Source organism: Triticum aestivum, chromosome 7A (assembly GCF_018294505.1).
Source record: "Triticum aestivum cultivar Chinese Spring chromosome 7A, IWGSC CS RefSeq v2.1, whole genome shotgun sequence".
Classification (NCBI taxonomy): domain Eukaryota; kingdom Viridiplantae; phylum Streptophyta; class Magnoliopsida; order Poales; family Poaceae; genus Triticum; species Triticum aestivum.
In genome coordinates, this window is record NC_057812.1 from 514283740 (window position 1) to 514303089 (window position 19350).

The window sequence follows — 19350 nt, forward strand, 5'->3', positions numbered from 1 at the left end:
GGCGTTTTCTTCTTCAGAGCGGCAATTTGATTCATGGATAGTGATCGTCGGTCTACATCAACGACTTTCTGAAAACTGCTTTTACAAGCTTGTGGCTTCAAAAGAGTTTGCTTCGCCGAGGCAGAGGCCAGAGATGGCATCGAGCTATGCTCACGACGTGAAGTTGATGGATGCATGAGAAAAAAAAAGACTTAGGCTCCCCAAGAATTGAAATGCTACTTTACACTTTTGTATGGATGAGTTTGTAAGGACTTATGTTTTTTATCATACCGCCTTGGGCCCTTTTGAAAGAAAATAACTTCTCTAGAAAAACGGAAACTCTACGAGTGCAGTGTTTCGGTGCCCAGCCCCATCTACACCTGCTCAGAAAAAAAAATCACAAACAAATTCAAAAAATTCCTTTTTTTGCATGGTAGACAATTTATCACGTGAGGTCCGCTCCAAATTTTAGGTCATTTGGATTTCTGAGAAGCTCTTAGCAAAAAAGACAAATCGGGTCAGAATAGCGCATGAACAGTATATATTTTTACAGACCTCAAATTTGTCTTTTTTGCCGAGAGCTGCTCAGATGTCTAAATAATTTGGAAATTAGAGCGGACCTCACGCATCAAATTATCTATCACACACAAAAAAAATGGAATTTTTCAAAATTTTCTAATATTTATTTTGATTTTTTTCGTTAGAGCAGGTGCAGCTGAGTCTGAGCTCAGAAATGGATTACCGAAACTCTACGGTATTCTTTTCACTTTACTCGGTGGTGGTCACATTTTAGACCGGTGGTTACTCTCTTTCGAAATAAAGACTGGATGCTTACTCATCAAGGCTGTGGCGCTGCATTTGCCTCCACCCGGCTGTGGGGTGGACGGAGTTGAGCGCCCTCGCGCACCACCGGAGGTATGCTCTGGATCCCTCTCGCCTCTCCTCGTTGATTCTCTCGACATTTCCTCTCTGAATTTGTTTCTCTGCGTTCGTCTTCTTCCTGCCGTCCCAAATCTTGTCCCGAGCTGCGGATTCACGGCTTGTATTTCTTCATTTTCGTTGCTGCAGCCCCCTGCACACCACCTGTTCGACGAAACGCCTCTGAGCTCTGACCCCATGGCGGAGGCGTCGGGCGACGGGAGCATGGAAGACAGGATCAGCGCCCTCCCGGACGAGCTCCTCATCCATGTTCTCTCCCACCTGCGCTCACGCAAAGCTGTGCAGACATGCGTGCTGGCACGGCGCTGGCGATACCTCTGGCGGTCGGTGACCTGCATCGACGTGTCTTTCGAGGAATTTGAGGACAGGGCTGCTGCAGACGACTTGGAGCGCGAGGAGATGTTCAAGACGTTTGTGAACCATTTGCTGATTCTCCGTGAACGCGTAGACCTGAAGGAGTTCCGGCTGCAGTACAGCTTGGTGGTCGGGGTCGGCCGCCTCAGTGCTAACTCTGATGAAGCCAACCTATGGATCCGCCATGCGTTACAGTACAAGGCTCAGACTGTCAAGATAGGCAATCACAGCGAACCTCTGCAGCTTCTTCCCTGGGTATTCACTTCAACGTACTTGAAAAGACTGCACATTACCAATGCTCAACTGATCCTAGGTTTCTTTGACCGCCTCCGAAAAGGCTGCCCAGCATTGGAATATCTCTTCCTATCAATCTGCGACATTGAGGACCTTGACATTTTCTCTGACACACTCAAGGTTTTGATCCTCTCTGATACTATCGGGTTCTCATTCTCATTTGAGCACGATGCCCAAGTCTCTATTTCTGCTCCAAGCCTCATTTCTCTGTCCGTCCAAGAGTGTCCTTCCGGGGCCAGGCTACCTATACTAAAGAACATGTTATCACTAGAGACTGCATCAGTATTGCTTTCAGAAGGAGATATCACAACTTGTGATGCTGATGGTATCAGGCAGTTTCTCGGGGGCCTCTCTGGTGTTAGAAGTTTGGATTTCTATTATGGGGATAGACAGGTATGCTTCTGGTTTTTTGTAGATTACATTGATCTTGAGATATTTATCCATACCAAAATCTGCAACCTAAGCATATTTTCTTCTTCTTCTGCCTTAGCCCTTCCAAGTTATACTAGATGATTCATTACATAGCATAAGTGCAAATCAAACCTCTTGATAGGATGACCAGTGCTGTCTGGTCTCCACTCATTCCATTTCGTATGCTCATTTGTTGATTCATCAAATTGTTGACCAGAGTATCTTAGTTTTCTCATAATATAAAACTAGTACAATAACTGAGTTATAATGTAGCTTCAGCATATACTTATGTGAAGGGCCTCAGCAATTGCTGAAACCATTATTGCTAACTCCTACAAACAGATTGGACCAATGCAACAGATTATCATGTGAAGCAACCATGATGTTTTAATCACATGTGCTCCATGGCTCTATCGATGAACAAAAATAAGTATATCATTGTCTAATATGGTGATTTTGTTAAGATGATCTCTGTTTGTGCTGTGATTTTTTTTTCTTTCATATCCAATTTGCTCCAAAGCTATAGTTCTAAGATTTTCAACGGCAACCAATCAGAAACGTAATCACATTATGTTAACTCCCTCCTTATATTTTTGGCAAGTTTGGTTGAAGCAGAAAAAAGAAATTGAAGAATACGGCATGGGTTTATGTTGTGTCTTAACATTTGAATCATTTGCAGCTGGAGGTGAAAAATAATCACGGATGGTGCCCAACATTCAACAATCTTACAAACCTGACTCTTGATAGGTGGTGCATGCATGCGGACTTATATGCCATGATAGTCTTCCTTCAGAACTCACCTAATCTGAAGAAGCTAACTCTTAAACTAAACGAGGTATATACCGTCTTCACCATTGCATTTATCCTTCCATGAAAGTTTGAGCATGCACAGTAAAGATAAAACTGTTCTCTTTTAATTGCCAGCCACGATATCACAACGAGGTTGTATCTGCAGTCATCGGCGAGCTGGAGGATAGATCGTTTACATGTGAACAGCTTGAGATTGTCGAAATCATATGTTCGAAGGGAAATGAGCTGCTGCTACTTGGGTTGAAACAGTTTTTGCTAGAAGAGAGTGGCATAAGGCCTGATCAGATGCGTGTCAGTTACCAGAACTAAGGCCGATGCGAGTCATCCGATTGTTTCAAGTCCCACTACAGGTGAAATTACATGGAATCACTCATTGGCATATCACATGGCAGGCAAACATTGCTTCCCCTTGGATCTATATTCGCTCACTCTGGTTTAGTTGGAATGAACATAGCATGTGTGTTTGCTGCCCTTGTCTTTTTCACACAGTAGAATCCTGTAGTGTTGGTTTTGAACTATGTTCTGCTGCCGGTGAACCAAAAGAAACACACCGCTATCTTCCCATGCGATGCCATATTTCGTGTGGGGGAAGATTACACTGCATTTGACATACATGCACATGGCTCAAAATCGCCATTGACACTTTTTTTTTTTCATGGATGTGTGATGTTATTGATCTGAGTTGCATGGCTGATGACTGCAGAAAACTTGATGTTGCCTTTTCTGCTGTTTCTGAAAGAAAATGCTTCTTGTCATGTCAATCTTAGTAGTGGTGCCTTGTGTGCAGCTCAACTTTATGTGATATTCGCTTCATTTGTAAAACGCAGTATTCCTTTTGTTCGGTTACATCCGTGTACAGTCTATTGTGCAGACGTATAGTAAGTCAACCTTTTCTATAAGAAGCAAAAACCATCAACCGTGCAAGTCTGGAAGAGATAAAGAACAAGTCCAAAATGTTGCTGGCTTCATATGTTTTTCTGCAGTTCGAGTAAATGTACAGCATACCGAGTCTTGAGTCATTTCGTGTTGTGTTGTGCAAGTGGTGTTGGCGGAGCCAGCAAAAGGCTCTTCTAATCTGTCCTTGTACGTGTCTGGGCAGACTCTTGAATAAGACGTTGTCCTTGTACCCTCTTGACCCCGTTTTATATCCACACAACTGGAATCTGATTGAGTCTTGTGCCCTTGGGAAAACGGTATACGCCAGGAGAAAAGGATGCGCAGGCTCGTCGGTCTACAACTACAGCAGGTCGTCCGGCCTATATATGGGAGCAGCACCAAAAGGTTACCGGAGTAGTATATGCTAAGGCTGTGTTTGGTTCAACTTCAGCTTTCAACTTTTGGGTCCAAAAGCTATAAGCTGAACCAAATGGGTAAATTTACAAAGCAGCTTTTGAGAATCTGCAGCTTCTCTGTAGTGTAAATTTTGAAGCTGGGATACCCCAACTTTTCAGCTTCTCAGCTTCTAAACCAACCATTTTTTGCTGTCCCCTAAAACCGAGTAGTATTTACCCATCAATGCCACTGGTAAGTCGTACCTCTTCATTGTGTTTCACAGCCGTTTCAGCTAAACAGCCCTTTTAGCCAAACAGCTTCCAGCTTTTCCACGGCTAAAAGTTCACAGTAGCTTTTTCACAGCTCACAGCTCACAGCAGCTTTTACAGAATCTATAGCTCAACCAAACACAGCCTAAGTCCTCCTCCTGCACGCACAAGTTCTCCGATCGTCTCTCACCTCTGCCGCAGCATACAGCAACCAAACCACCACCCCACCTCCATGCCTCCCAAGCCGAGCCTCGGCTCTCCTTAGGTTAAGGCGGGACTTTGCATTCGACCGTAAGAGCAACTCCAACGGGCCGACCCAAACGGACGGTGTTTTTGTCCGCTTTTTGTCTGTTTGGGTCGGCCGCCCGCCCGCCGTCCGCCCTCTTCTATTTTTGGGTCGGCAGTGCGCCCAACGGGCCGACCCATTTTCATGACCGCGCGCGTTTAACATCGTGCCGTCGCCCTGATTTTGACGCTCCAGCACACGGGAAAGGTTCGCGCGCGCTGGTTTTGGCGCTCCAGCGCGCGGGAAAGGTTCGCGCGCGCGCCGCGGCCGGCACTCGCTATAAAAGAAGGCGCTCCCTCCACACTCTGTCGGCCGCCCACGCTCGCCGCCTCTGCGCCACCATGTCGATCCGCCGCCTACGCGCTTCGGATTTTCGTGGAGTCCGCGAGCGCCGCTCCAGCGCCTTCTCCGCCGAGATCTGGTTTCGCGAGAAACGTCTCGTCCTCGGCACCTTCAACACCGCAGAGGAGACGGCCCGCGCGCACGACGCGGAGGCGTGGCGCCTCCTGAGGCCTCGTCGGGATATGAATTTTCCCAACGTGTCGAGCCAGCGGGCGCAGGATCTGGCGCCTCTCCCGCGGCTTTTCACTGACGAGGATCGTCGTGTCCATCGGAGGCGGCAGCGTCGCCTCGCCATCGCAGAGAAGGACGTGGAAGCCTTGGTGCTGTGGCGAGGAGACTACCCACAGGACATCGTCTACGAGCGCCAGTTCTATAAGCAATTGAGATCGGAGAGGGACGCGAGGAGGAGGGAGTGAGCCGCCTATCGGGAGGACAAGCGTTCGCGGAAGCAGGCAGCTCAATTGAAACTGAAGCTACAAGAAACTCGGGTTGGGACTTTGAAGCCGAGCAGCTTGCTGACGCCTACCTTCAAACGTCGGAGGAGGACATTACCGAGTCGGAGTCAGAAAGCGACGAGTAGTGGTCTTTTTCTTTTATCTGTGTACGCTAGAACTATCTATGTATCCATTTTAATCTGAAAAAATGGCCAGCGGCATCGGCGACGTAGCAGGCGGGCGAGTGTGTGAATCCAATGTGCCACCGACCAGCGGGCCCGGTGAGAAAAGAGGGCGAGCGCGCGCGCGTCCATCTTGTGTCCACGCCGACGCAAATCAACCTAAAAAATGGGCCAGGAATGGGTCGGCAGGCGGACGAAAGCAGACGCGCGTCCGTTTGGGTCGGCGCGTTGGGCCGGCTTTTTTGTCCCCGCCGACCCAAACGGACGGCCGCGGACGAAATGGGTCGCCCCATTGGAGTTGCTCTAACTACCCACAGGTGAAACGCATGAAGGGCGTATGGAACTGTGTCTGCGGTGGGTCTTTTGTGATCCGGTCAGTTTAGGTTTTCGATGATTCCGTCTAGATTCAGTCGAAACTCGTGGTCTTTGGAGTTTCTATAAGCTCTTCTCGGCATTTTCTTCTCCTAGTCTACAAGTTCCCGAGTAAAAAAAGTTTGCTCGCCCGAGGCGGAGTTCGAGAGGCAGCATCTAGCTATGCACACGGCGCGTCACCGATGGATGTAGGAGGAAGAAAACTTAAGCTCCCTCAAGAATTGGAATGTAATTTTATTGTCCTGCCTGGGTGAGTTTGTAAGGATATGTGTTCATTTTACTTAATTAGTAAGCATGCAATGCACGTTTGACTAATAGGAAAAAAAATTATATGAGATCAGGTCTCATGGGCTAGCAGGTGAGACCCACCCTGATGGATAACATGTGGCATTCACAAATCGTAAAGCATCTAATCTCCCCCCCCCCTTGATTTCAAGTGAGGGTGAGGTAGATGCTTTATGATTTGTAAATGCCACGTGTCATCCATCAGGATGGGTCTCACATGCTAGCTCGTGAGACCTGGTCTCATATAATTCTTTTCCTGACTAATAGCATGTTAAAAATCGTGAAGACATTCCAAGTTACATCTTGACTAATACAAATAAAAAAATGTTAGAAGCAAAAGAAATCCATACATATTTTAAAATTAAACCAAGTATTTAATTTAGATTGATAAATCATGAAAATAAAAAATGATAAACCATCAATTTCGATTCATCCTTAGGAAATATTCACAATATATTAGTTGCTTTCTCTTCATCAAGTTTTTTGCGGAAACTTCCGTTCTATTTCGTAGACCACCTAGCGATGACTATAACCACTGAAGCGAGCCGAATGCGCATCACCATCATCGCCCTTCCTTTGCCCGAGCCGGGCAAAATTTGTTGTAGCAGACAGTCGGGAAGTCGTCGTGCTAAGGCCTCGTAGGACCAGCGTAGCAGAACAACAACCGTAGTGTAGATCGAAAGATTCCAACCGGAAGACACACCAACGTAGATGAACTACGATTAGATCCGAGCAAATAGGCCAAGGACATATCTACCAGAGACATATCTCCAAACGCCCACCGACGATGCTAGACACACCACCGGACAGAGGCTAGACGGGTAGAACCTTAATTCCATCTTCAGGGAACCACCGATGTCTCGTCTTCCTGAACAGGACACAAACCCTATCAAAAAACAAAGGGATATCTAAAAATAGAGCCCTCTTGCCGGCAAGGGCCGGGATCCACCGCGCCGCCATGGCCCTAAGGCCTTGTACAATGCTAGGTTTTTAGGAAGGTGCTTAGAAAAATAAACCGGGTTTTTCTGAAGCATCGGTGCCTATTTCTACAGAAGAGACGTCTAATTAAGCATCAACCCTGTACAAATAAGCACTGGTGCTTAAGGAAAGCCTGGTTTGTTTTCCTAAGCACCTTGCATTGTACAAGGCCTAAGGCCACCAGAGACGAGGTTGTAGAAAATTGTACGATGGATGAATATTGTGTTGTTTCTGTTGTATTGATCCGACCCTCATGTGGGGTATATATAGAATACATTGTGAGGGAGAGAGACTTGGAGTAGTGGGCAAGTCCTACATGTTAAACCTATTCTATCTCTAACTCCCACCTCTATCTTAAACACAATTATATTCTAACATTCCGCCTCAGTCGTAGCGGGAATGAAGCGGACGTTTGCGACTGAATTTGTAGTCTTGCGCTTTCGTCGTCTTCTCCACTACGTCATCATCAATTGCGTCTCTGATGGGTCGACACCTAGGGCGGTGACTGCGTCTCCTTCTGGTGCCTTCCTTGTCTCTCCTCTCTTCCCTCCCGCAGTTACAGCGGGAGTGGCGTGGACGCTAGTGATGACGCGGACGCAGTTGACTGGAGTTGTCCCCGATGAGTTGCTGTAGATGCAACCATTAATGTGGAGGTAGCCAATCATGATGATGTAGCCGTGGTCGAGGTAGTCGTGGTCGATGGTGTTGTCGTCGTGGATGATGAAGCCGCACAAAGCCGAAGGCGTAAAAAAATACGCTATGACGGAGCTGCAGATGTGGACGATGCACCTTGCGGATGTCAGAGGGTGCCGTCGGCGACGAGTCCACCGGTTTTGCCAAGACTGGAGGAAGCCCATCAAGCACACGTCGGTTTTGCCAGAACCGTGTGGCCATGTAGGGACATCACTGTAGTAACGCCGTGTTGATGCAGTCGTGCCGTTATGGATGACGCGGTCGATGTCGTCGTCCTGGCGCGTTCATTGCCGTCGTCGAGGTCGCGTCTTGCAGGAAAGTCTGTCAAAGGACGCTAGATGTCCATCTTATGGACAGGGTGGCGGCGATATGTTAACGATGATGGTGATGAAGACCATAGTGATGAAGTGTTGACGATGGCGTCGCAACGGCGTGTCGACGATAATGTATCGCTTGAAGGCGTCTCTCACGGTGACCAAGTGTCAATGACATGTCGCGCCGAAGAAGTCGATGAAGAATTACATCGTTTTCCACACCGGCCTGGTGTGTGGACGGTGCATGTTGTGGTTGCTTCTCGTAATGTGCTCGACGAAGTATGTTGGCTTGTAGCCTGACGTCGTCTTACAACTTGATGATGCGGCGCGGGTCGGTGTAGATCGCTCGATGCAGTGGCTCGAAGATTGGTGCGGGCTAGCTCGATGTGGCACGATGTCGATCTGTGCCTGTGGTGTCGTGCTAGTCCGTGGGAGGCCTTCGACCGAGTTTGTGAATCGGCCTCCCTGTTATCGATGCATGCTGGAGCGGATGCAGATGGCCCCTGGATGGGCACGTGATGCATGGATGCATGCTCCTGGTCTCCTAGATGCCTGTGCTGGCAGGCCGACCTGAACCAATCTGCTCTCTGTAGCAGAGACGTCGAACCAGCGTGGTTGCTGAGTGCGGCCTGGCGTACATCACCATGGGTCTGCAATTGCTGGAGGACGCCGCGCCGCGTACGCGCTCAGTCACACGCAGTTCGCCAGTAGCGGCGATAACCTCGGTGCTCGATCGTGTGCGCGTCACGGTCACCGTGTGGACGGCGGCACATTATGGATGCCGGCGGAGCTCATGTAGATGGGCAGCCGACGTGGGTTGACGAAGTAGAGGCCGGCATCCGGGACGGCATATTGTCGAGGCAGATCGGATCGATTCCGTGTGACCCGCCCGGTGTTGATGCGCTCGTACGCCTGGCTGGTTGCCGACCGCCGCCAGTGGTGTTGACGTAGATCGCGTCGGGGAGGTCTCGGGCTGATGTGCTCGTCCGCCGAAGTCGTGTGTCGCTCGAAGTCAAGGGGGCCGTCGCTGGTGGCCGGCCCTCCTGGCCTGCGCGTGTGCGCATGTAGCGTCTGCTGGTGGATGCGGGGAGAGGTCGATCGGAAAAGCGGGTTCTGATTTTTTTTTTTGGCTAAAAAGAAACGATCTACTGGATGATCCTGAAATCTCAAAACTGAAAACCTACAGAATTGATCTAATATCTAAGCTATAGAAGCCAATCTAATCTTTGGATCGATCAGCTGCGGCGTCCCCGGGAAGAGGAGATTAATCTCTCCGGGGGCGGCACGTTATGGAAGTGGTGAAATGTGTTAAGGATCGGCGTCGTTAAACAAACCGCTCTAAAACCATGTAGAAAATTGTACGATGAATGAATATTGCACTACTAGGGAAAACCTTATACACAGCATCTTAGCAGTAGCGCTAGACAAAATCATGCAATACTGCTACTTAGTAGTAGCGTTTGTAAATAAATCGTGATACTGCTACGGTTTTAGCAGTAGCGCTTACTAGCAAAACGCGCTGCTGCTATGTTTGTACTGGGCGCAGACGGCTAGCCCCACACTTAGCAGTAGCGTGTATCTGTACCCAGCGCTACTGCTACGCTCCGTAGCAGTAGCGCTTTTCGCGAAACCGCGCTACTACTAACCTTACCTTATCCTTTCCACGCGCCCGACCCTCTCACTCACTCTCCCTCTCAGTCACTCTCGCCCGCACCGATACCCGTCGTCCGCCGCCGCCACCGCGCTGCTCCTCCACCGAGGTACTCCCTCCCTCCGTCCTCCTCCTCCCTCCTCCCCTCCCTCCTCCTCCGGCCGCCCCCTCCTCCCTCCTTCGCCGGCAGCCCTCCTCCCACCGCCCCCTCCCTCCTCCTCCTCCGGCTGCCCCCTCCCCCTCCTCTCTCCTCCTTCCTCCCTCCTCCGATCCCATCGGCCTCCTCCCCCTCCTCATCTCTCCTCCCTCCTCCTCCTTCCTCCTCCCTCCCCCTCCTCCCTCCATCTCTATTTTTTTTCTGTTTTTACTGTATTTTTTACTATTGTATAAGGTAGTTTTTTTTACTGTTTTTAGTAAGTATTTAATAGAATTAGTAAGAAAATCAATAGAACTAGTTGAACTAGTTTATTTTTAGTAAGAACTAGTTGAATTAATACAACTAGTGTATTTTTAGTAAGAAAATTAATATAACTAGTTGAACTAGTTTATTTTTAGTAAGAACTAGTTTATTTTTATTTATAGTAAGTTTATTTTTAGTAAGAACTAGTTGAATTAATAGAACTAGTTGAACATGTCACATTTGTTGTTATTTTTTTAGTTAAAGCAATTATTCTCGCATCGACGTCGACGATGCTTATCCCGCACCCTTGTCGTCGACTCGGCGGAGGACACTTGCTTGATCAGAGGGGCCATGTCCGGGACTGGGCACCGCGGGGCTGGTACTAGAAGGTGCTAACTACTGGGGGGCGCAGCTTGGTGAGGAGCCAACCCATCGTTGACCCGAACCTTCTTTGGTGGCGGTCGCGTGGGCCAGTGACGGTGCAGAGGCTTGAGGACTCCACGGAGGTGGTACGTCACCGTGTCAGCGAGGATGACGAGCACGTCCGTCGCTACATGGTTGCATTGGAGGAAAGGTTCTCCAACACCTGGCAGATTCTTCAGGGATCTCACTAGAGCTATGATCATGTGATGGTTCGTTCTCTTTGGGTGTCCACCGCCCGCGCCGATACCCGTCGTTCGCTAGGGTTTTAGTTGTATTAGTGATGTTATATGTATGATACTATTCGAGATGTATTAGCGATAATATTCAACGATGTACGGACGCAAGAGATGATTTAGTTTTGCTTATTGAATGCATGCTAATTTGAATACTTATATATTTTACAATTTGGTTTTGCTTATTGAATGCTTAAATTGGAGAAATACTCCTATTTTGAATGCTCAAATTGGACCCCACTATGCAAGGCGTATGCATTTGATTAGTTGATAGCTTATGGGGTTGTCGGCGTCCTCGGAACGGGGGCACCCAGACCTGCCTGCCTGCGGCCCATGGCGTGGCTCCACCAACGGCTTGGTACGGCCCATCTTCAGCCGCAACCACTCAAGACACTCGCGAGGGGCCAAGCCTCGTGAGGCGGACGACACCAAGACCTCCTCAGGGGCAGCCTCACCGGCCGGCTCCCGAGGAGCGGAGATATCTATGCAAGGGGCACCTCGCGAGGTTCACGTGACGTGAGCCATGATGACCAAGGCGAGGCGGGCGCTAGTGCGCGAAGTGTACCACTTTCCTCTTTGGTGCTAAAGAGGCAGGCGCAGGCGTGGAGTCCCGAGCCATCACGCAAAGGTTTCCATATTGGTGCAACGAGACCAAGACCAGTAGGACGGTAGGACGGAGATCATCGCGGAGCCCACAGCTGCATCACCACCAGAGCCTTTGGCAGGCGAAGACCACCTTTTGTCAGGATAGCTTGTACTAATTGTCTCCCTTCAAAATTGGCCGTTGTGGGATCCCTTCCCGCCTAACATTTGGGAAGAGGACCAGGGCTTCTATAAATAGGACCAGTCACCACCATAGGAGGGGACAGATCATTCAGACCACCCTCATACGCACCAGCTCACCGAGCTCAAGAAAACCCCTCCTCAGGAGGCTGTTCTTACCTTGTACTTGTTCATAGGGGTGGAAAGTGGTAGCGGATAATCTGAAATATCCGATATTCGTATTCGAGAAAATGCCTATTCGTATCCGAAACATCCGCATCTGAACCAAAACGGAAATGGAAATTGTCCGTATCCGAATTTATTAAACAAATACAAAATAAAATATGGTAGGAGATTTTGACACAAATATGGATATGGAAGTGGATATATCCGTATCCGAAGAAGATTATGGGAGGTATTTTTTAAAATTCTAGGCCCAATATTCCAATTATCCAACATAAAAGCCAAATAAGTGGTTAAATTTTACTCTTTATATGATTAAACTTATAAATTATTATGCATTACAATAGTATTTATTCATAAACCTATTTATCATTGACTTATTTTATGTCGCAAGTTGATTATTTTAGGTCACATAGCTATCGACAAATTTACTTAAGCAACATGTTGATATTATTCTTATCCGTTCCGAATCAAGAAAATATCCGATACGTATCCGTATTCGAATAATATCCGAGCCGCATCCGTATCCGAGAACATCCGTATTCGGATTCGTATTCGTTTTGAAAATATGAAAATGGAAGTGGTAAGAGCACTATCCGATCCGCATCCGATCCGTTTCCACCCCTTTGTTCATCCTCAGCCTACGAGACAATCCACCACACCACACTGGAGTAGGATATTACACCACAACGGTGGCCCGAACCAGTATAAACCCTCGTGTCACTTGTTCTTTGGGTTCGAAGTTAGGCCTTGAGATCGTTGTGCGAGCGAGCTAGGGAGAGAGAGTTCTTCGTGAGCACCCCAGAGTTCGAACCTCAAGGGTTTACCGGAATCCAGAATCCGACATTTAAACTGCCAGGTAGAGGGTGCGCCGAAGCTTTGCCTCTCTGCTTCCTTTGTTCCTCCGACCGGCTCCCTTGGCAGGTGCCACTCCTCCGACTGGGTCGACGGGAGTGCACGGAGGCGCCGTGGGCATCCGGGCCTTCACCCCCGCCTTGCGGCGGGTGCGGTGGTCGCACAATGTAACGCCCGGCTAGTTAAGCTACAATAACCACACACGAATGGTGCATTGTCATCATGATTAATTTTGTAAACCTCATCTTGATCCAAACCAAACTTGAATTAAAATTCAAATGCAAGTCAAATTATTAAATTTTCAAATAATAAAATAAAAATGTAGGCTGGGTTGAGAATATTCCCTAACTATTTCTCATAAATCACCCAACACTTTATGAATTAATAAAATGACCCTAACCTTTTAAAGCAGATTTAACAACGATTAAATTTATAGTTTCAATTTAGATAAATATCCAACCTTTTCAAAATAAGTTGTAACTTTGTGTACTGCTTTAGAATGTTGCCTAGTAATTTTGTGCTAAGTGGCACATTTGACAAAGTTCGTTTGGTAGCTAAAATAAATAGAAAACCATAGAAGAAAATGCAAAAGAAAAATTAGAAAGAGGAAGAGAGCCCCCTTTTCCTCACTGGGCCTTGGCCCAGCTGGCCGAAACCAGTCTAGCGGCCCACCCGGTACCCCTGCATAACCCCCACGCACCACTAACCCTAGCCCGATCCACCACCACCCCCACTCTTCCTCGTTCCTCCCTGCGCCGTCACCCACGAAGCACACACACACACACACACACACATACGCACGGGGGAGGGGCGCCCCTGTTCGCTCCCCTCCTCTCGGATCGCCCATGCCCGAGGACAGTCGCTGCCCGCCGGCGCCGAGCGCCGCCCTCTGGACTCCTCCTTGCAGCTTTCTTCCTCTCGTGCCTCCACGACCTCCTCCCCGCCGAAATCGCCGCGAGCCCGGAGCCGCTCGACCCCGATGCCGCCACCTTCCCCGAACAACGCCGCCCCATGCTGGACTTCCTCCTCCGGCCGCCGCACGCCGCCACCAACTCAGGCCACCCCGAGCCTCCCGAGCACGCTGCCTTGTCCCCTACACCCGCAGTAAGCCCCGATCTCCTCCTCTGTCGCACGCCCGGACCCGCTCTCCCCAACGCCGCGCCCGTGGTTGCCGTGGACCGCACGCCCACAGCCGCGCCGGCCCCGGACGTTCCCTGCTACGCTGTTGCTGCCGTCGAACTCCGCCCGGCCGTGCCTCCTACACCGCTTCCCCCCCCCCACTCGGGTATTCCCCGCTGCTCGCCGCGCGCCGCCCCCGTGCTGTTGCTGCTGCTACCCCGCGTGCCGCCGCAGCTTGCCGCTGCTCCCCACTGCACCCCGCCATGGCCCCTCATCTCTGCTCCCGTGCCCCGGTGTCGCCCCGCCGTGGCCTCGCCATTGCCGCCTCCGGCGGCCGGCCTTGCCGGGCCCTGCGGTGGCCGGCGCCCCCCTGGTGGCTCGGGCGCCCGACCCCCTTTACGCCCGTGCCCGCTATGGCCCCCATGGCCCTATGACACTTGGGGCTCACGGCCCCAGAACGTTTTTACAAAAAAAACAAACAAACAAAATTTTAAATAAATAAATAAATAATAATAAATAAATAGTAATTAAAATAATTAAGTTAATTAATCAAAATTAGATTAACCTAAACACTAATTAACCTAATTAACTGTGGTTAATTGAATAGAGTATGACGAACGGGACCCACATGTCAGGTTGACCAGGTCAACTGCTGATGTCATGATGACGTCAGCAAACACTATTATGGATAATGTGAATTAAAATAATTAAATAAATTCTAAAAATAATTTAATTCTTTTAAAATCAATATAAAATAAAACGTAGTTCGGATCGAAAAACTTTGTACATGAAAGTTGCTCAGAACGATGAGACGAATTCGGATACGTAGCCCGTTCTTCCGCCACGCATCCCTAGCATAGCAAACACGCAACTTTCCCCCTTCGATTCATCTGTCCGAAAACGCGAAACACCGGGGATATTTTCCCGGATGTTTCCCCCCTCATCGGTACCACCTCATACCGCGTTAGGGCACCCCCAGCACCGCCACTTGTCTTGTCATGCATCGTTATGCATCTATTTGCATTATATTCATTGTTTCTTCCCCATCTTCTCTCTGATAGACTACGAGACCGACGCTGCTGCTACCCAGTACGACTACGGTGTTGACGACTCCTCTCTCTTGCCAGAGCAACCAGGCAAGCCCCTCCTTGATCACCAAAAATCGCCTACTCTCCTCTATACTGCTTGCATTAGAGTAGTGTAGCATGTTACTGCTTTCCGTTAATCCTATTCTAATGCATAGCCTGTCATTGATACCTTACCTGCAATCTTAAATGCTTAGTATAGGATGCTAGATCATCATCAATGGCCCTACATTCTTGTCTGTCTGCCATGCTATATTATCGGGCCGTGATCACTTGGGAGGTGGTCACGGGTATATACTTATACATAATATATGATACAAGTGGTGACTAAACTCGGGTCAGCTTGTTGAGTATCCGCAAGTGATTCTGATGAGGGGGCTGGAAGGACAGGTGGCTCCATCCCGGTAGAGGTTGGCCTGGGTTCCTGACGGCCCCCGACTGTTACTTTGTGGCGGAGCGACAGGGCAGGTTGAGACCACCTAGGAGAGAGGTGGGCCTGGCCCTGGTCGGCGTTCGCGGTTATTTCAAGATACCACGTTTAACGAGATCTTGGTATTTGATCTGAGTCTGGCCACTGGCCTATACGCACTAACCATCTACGCGGGGACAGTTATGGGCACTCGACGTCGTGGTATCAGCTGAAGCCTTCGTGACGTCAGCGACCGAGCGGCGCGCACCGGGTTGGACCGCGTAACACAACTTCCTTTGTAATGGAGCTTGCTAGGTCTGCTCACCGGCCGTGTACGCAACGTGCAGGTGTGCAATGGGCGATGGGACCAGACCCCTGCGCCATAGGATTTAGACCGGCGTGCTGACCTCTCTGTTGTGCCTAGGTAGGGCCGCGACATGTTGATCTTCCGAGGCCGGGCATGACCAAGAAAAGTGTGTCCGGCCAAATGGGATCGAGTGTGTTGGGAAATGTGGTGCACCCCTACAGGGAAGTTGATCTATTCGAATAGCCGTGTCCCTCGGTAAAAGGACGACCCGGAGTTGTACCTTGGCCTTATGACAACTAGAACCGGATACTTAATAAAACACACCCTTCCAAGTGCCAGATACAACCGGTGATCGCTCTCTCACAGGGCGACAAAGGGAGGATCATCGGTTAGGATTTTGCTATGTGATGCTACTTGGTGAACTTATCATCTACTCTCTTCTACATGCTGCAAGATGGAGGTGGCCACAAGCGTAGTCTTCGATAGGACTAGCTATCCCCCTCTTATTCTGGCATTCTGCAGTTCAGCCCACATATGTTACCCCTTTTGCCATTTGATACCAAAGCATACATATGTAGTGTAGCTCCTTGCTTGTGAGTACTTTGGATGAGTACTCACGGTTGCTTTGCTCCCTCTTTCCCCCTTTCTATAACCGATTGCTGCGACCAGACGATGGAGCCCAGGAGCCAGACGCCACCGTCGACGATGACTCCTACTACACTGGAGGTGCCTACTTCTACGTGCAGCCCGCTGACGACGACCAAGAGTAGTTTAGGAGGATCCCAGGCAGGAGGCCTGCGCCTCTTTCGATCTGTATCCCAGTTTGTGCTAGCCTTCTTAAGGCATTCTTGTTTAACTTATTTCTGTACTCAGATATTGTTGCTTCCGCTGACTTGTCTATGATCGAGCTCTTGTATTCGAGCCCTCGAGGCTCATGGCTTGTAATATGATGCTTGTATGACTTATTTTATATGTAGAGTTGTGTTGTGATATCTTCCCATGAGTCCCTGATCTTGATCGTGCATGTTTGCGTGTATGATTAGTGTACGATTGAATCGGGGGCGTCACAAGTTGGTATCAGAGCCGACTTCCTGTAGGAATCCCCCTTCCACACTCCTTGGCCGAAGTCGAGTCTAGACATTACAAAAACTTTTACTAACATGGCTGTGTGCCTTACGGGCCCACGTCGCCATCTGGGTGGTATTAGAATCTTTTACTTCTCGATCCTTACTCTGGGACTCTGACATCTCTTCTATTCGGGTTAAATGAATTTACTAAAACTCTAACATTAGGTTCTCGTAAAGACTTTCTCCCGGAGAGCCCCTTCAGTCCAGATGATCGCTGGCTGCACCAGAATATTTTGAAGATACTCTCTGATGTTTCCCCGAGACCCTTGTGCCCTTCGCCGTTGCAGTTCCATACCATCGATAAATCCCTATGGAAAGCTACATACACTTGTCGTCCATAACTTCATTTCCAATTGTTGTTATTATTACAAGATACCCTGAAATACTTCGGATATTCCGAGGATCCTTTGTGTCTACTGTCTTGCGGCTCCTTTTCCTCATGAATACATGTATGAATAATTCCTCGCATTTACCGGGGATTCGTTCATCCCGAGTTGTTCAGGTGTTTCGCAAAATTCTTCGAAATGCCATTCGATCTTCCGAAATCCTTAGCAGCCTATTGCTCTTGATCTTCTTTACATGCTTGCATAATGGTTAATTCCATATGGCAAGTAATATTCATTAAAATCCTTGTGATGAACATTCTGACCATATTGATTCCGCATGTGTGCGAATGCACGCAATCATCAGTTGATCCTTATAAATTATCTTTCCGGCTCGGATGTCTTCCCGAACATGAGCTGGTTCTTGACCATTCAAATAGTTGTCGATTGTACCCCTAAGGCTATTCAACTTATCCAACCCTAATCAGAGTGTTGCTTCCGATCCCTTGATTTGAAAATCATAATTCTGTTGCATTTGAGCTTAAATTAGTCAGTTGTTTCTATGGTCTGATCTTCTTACCTTTTTCCTTTTTCTGGTTGAGTACCGATGCTCACATCAGATCCCTTGTGGACCACCAGATCCTTTGTTGGATTTTATCCGACAACGTCCTTCATATTCAATAAGCATGTGAGCCTTTCCTAGGGTAAATAATGCCTTTAGTAAATTATATCCTTTGCTTGTCAACCATGCTCCACTTTCAAGCTTGTATTATTTACTCCTGAAGTTTGTTGTATATGTTTCCACGATGCCCCGATGGGTTGAACCTATGCCTTCCTTAATCCATGTGAACCCAAAAGATTTCACGGGTCATAATTATCTGGTATTGCACTAGGTAAAACTTTCAACAGCTAATGTCATTTTCGAACAGCGAGAGGTGAATGAAAGGGCATGCATTGGAGAAGTGGGAGTCGACCTTGAACCTTGCGTTCATGCCCATGGACACCATGTAGATCTTATCATTAAAGCTTCTCTTAAATTAATTATTCCTTTGGTATAAGTTCATCTTATATCTAGGATCTGGCCTTTAGCAATCATGGTTCCGACCATGTTCTCCTTTAAATACCATTTCTCGTGCAAGTTTAAGCACCTGTCTTTTGTGGAGTAATACCCCAGTCCAACCTCTACTTTGATTTGTCGTCGAGTATTACCCCCTGGTATCTCAAGATTATCATGGAACTGCATAACTTCTTATGAGTTCTTCATCAAGTACTACATTCTCATTGATTCCAATTTTTCACGGGCTCTGAGTTATTAAACACTCAAAGACACCGATAACTGACTCGAGTCCGCATCGCGATTAAGCAACTCTTGGTAACCTCCATTTCTTACGAGTTTGAACTCAATCACGTCATTCCTAGCCTGTTTGGCTATATCCTTGTCGTGCCGATTTTAACTGTGTTACCTGGTCCTTAATCCCAAAGCACAACTTTCGACGATGAGCTAATCTTACGTCGATCTTCCTCGTCATATCATTTGTCCTTGAACAACAAGCTTGATTTCGAGTTTGTGTCGTACCCATGGTTTCAATAACTTTTTGCTTCATCATTCCATTGACTTGATGTCATCGCCGATCGATTACATCTTCTTGAAACCTCTCGACAAATGTGTCGTTGTCCTCATTAACATTCTGAGGTCTTCCAAGATATCAATTGAATTCATGATGAGAAATAACATCCTTGCCCTCGATGATTGGTGCTATCATCGACCACTTTATTGCCTTCCCTCCAACACAAACTTATTCGTGGTCTGTGTTATACCTTGAGTTCCTTGCTATCCAGCATTTGTTCTTAATTACCTTGGAGTATTACCATCTTTTATGTCAAGAATGTCGTGAGGATTACTCCACCTCTTAAGAATTCTTGGTACAGTGATACTTCTCACCATCACCATTCTTTCTTGGTCCCCGTGTTGTTTCTAACCGAAATACCGACAAATGGTCTATGATGTGTAAATTCTAAACTTCTAGCAACCCTATTTTCTTTGAAGTTATTGGTCTATAGTTTCATTCTACGTCTATGGCTTATTGAATCATCATTCGAACATTGATTATGCAACCTAGCCCATATTTCATGTGCACACTTCAACCAATGTTTAACTGTGTATGTTTTCCTCGAGCATACATCATTAAGTCATTTGATCTAGCTATTGTTATCTCATTGTTCACATAGTTGTGGAAATCCATCTTTTGGAAATCTCAA

General features: G+C 47.9%; 1 protein-coding gene across 1 annotated transcript; it reads left to right on the forward strand.

The window, feature by feature from the left end:
• The first annotated feature begins 768 nt into the window (after positions 1 to 768).
• On the forward strand, positions 769 to 3548 carry LOC123147910 (F-box/FBD/LRR-repeat protein At2g26030). The gene is made up of 4 exons (XM_044567235.1): positions 769 to 894; positions 1048 to 1959; positions 2657 to 2812; positions 2902 to 3548. The coding sequence occupies exons 2-4, from the start codon at positions 1096 to 1098 to the stop codon at positions 3094 to 3096; spliced, it is 1215 nt and encodes a 404-aa protein (XP_044423170.1). The 5' UTR covers positions 769 to 894; positions 1048 to 1095; the 3' UTR covers positions 3097 to 3548.
• Positions 3549 to 19350: the final 15802 nt, after the last annotated feature.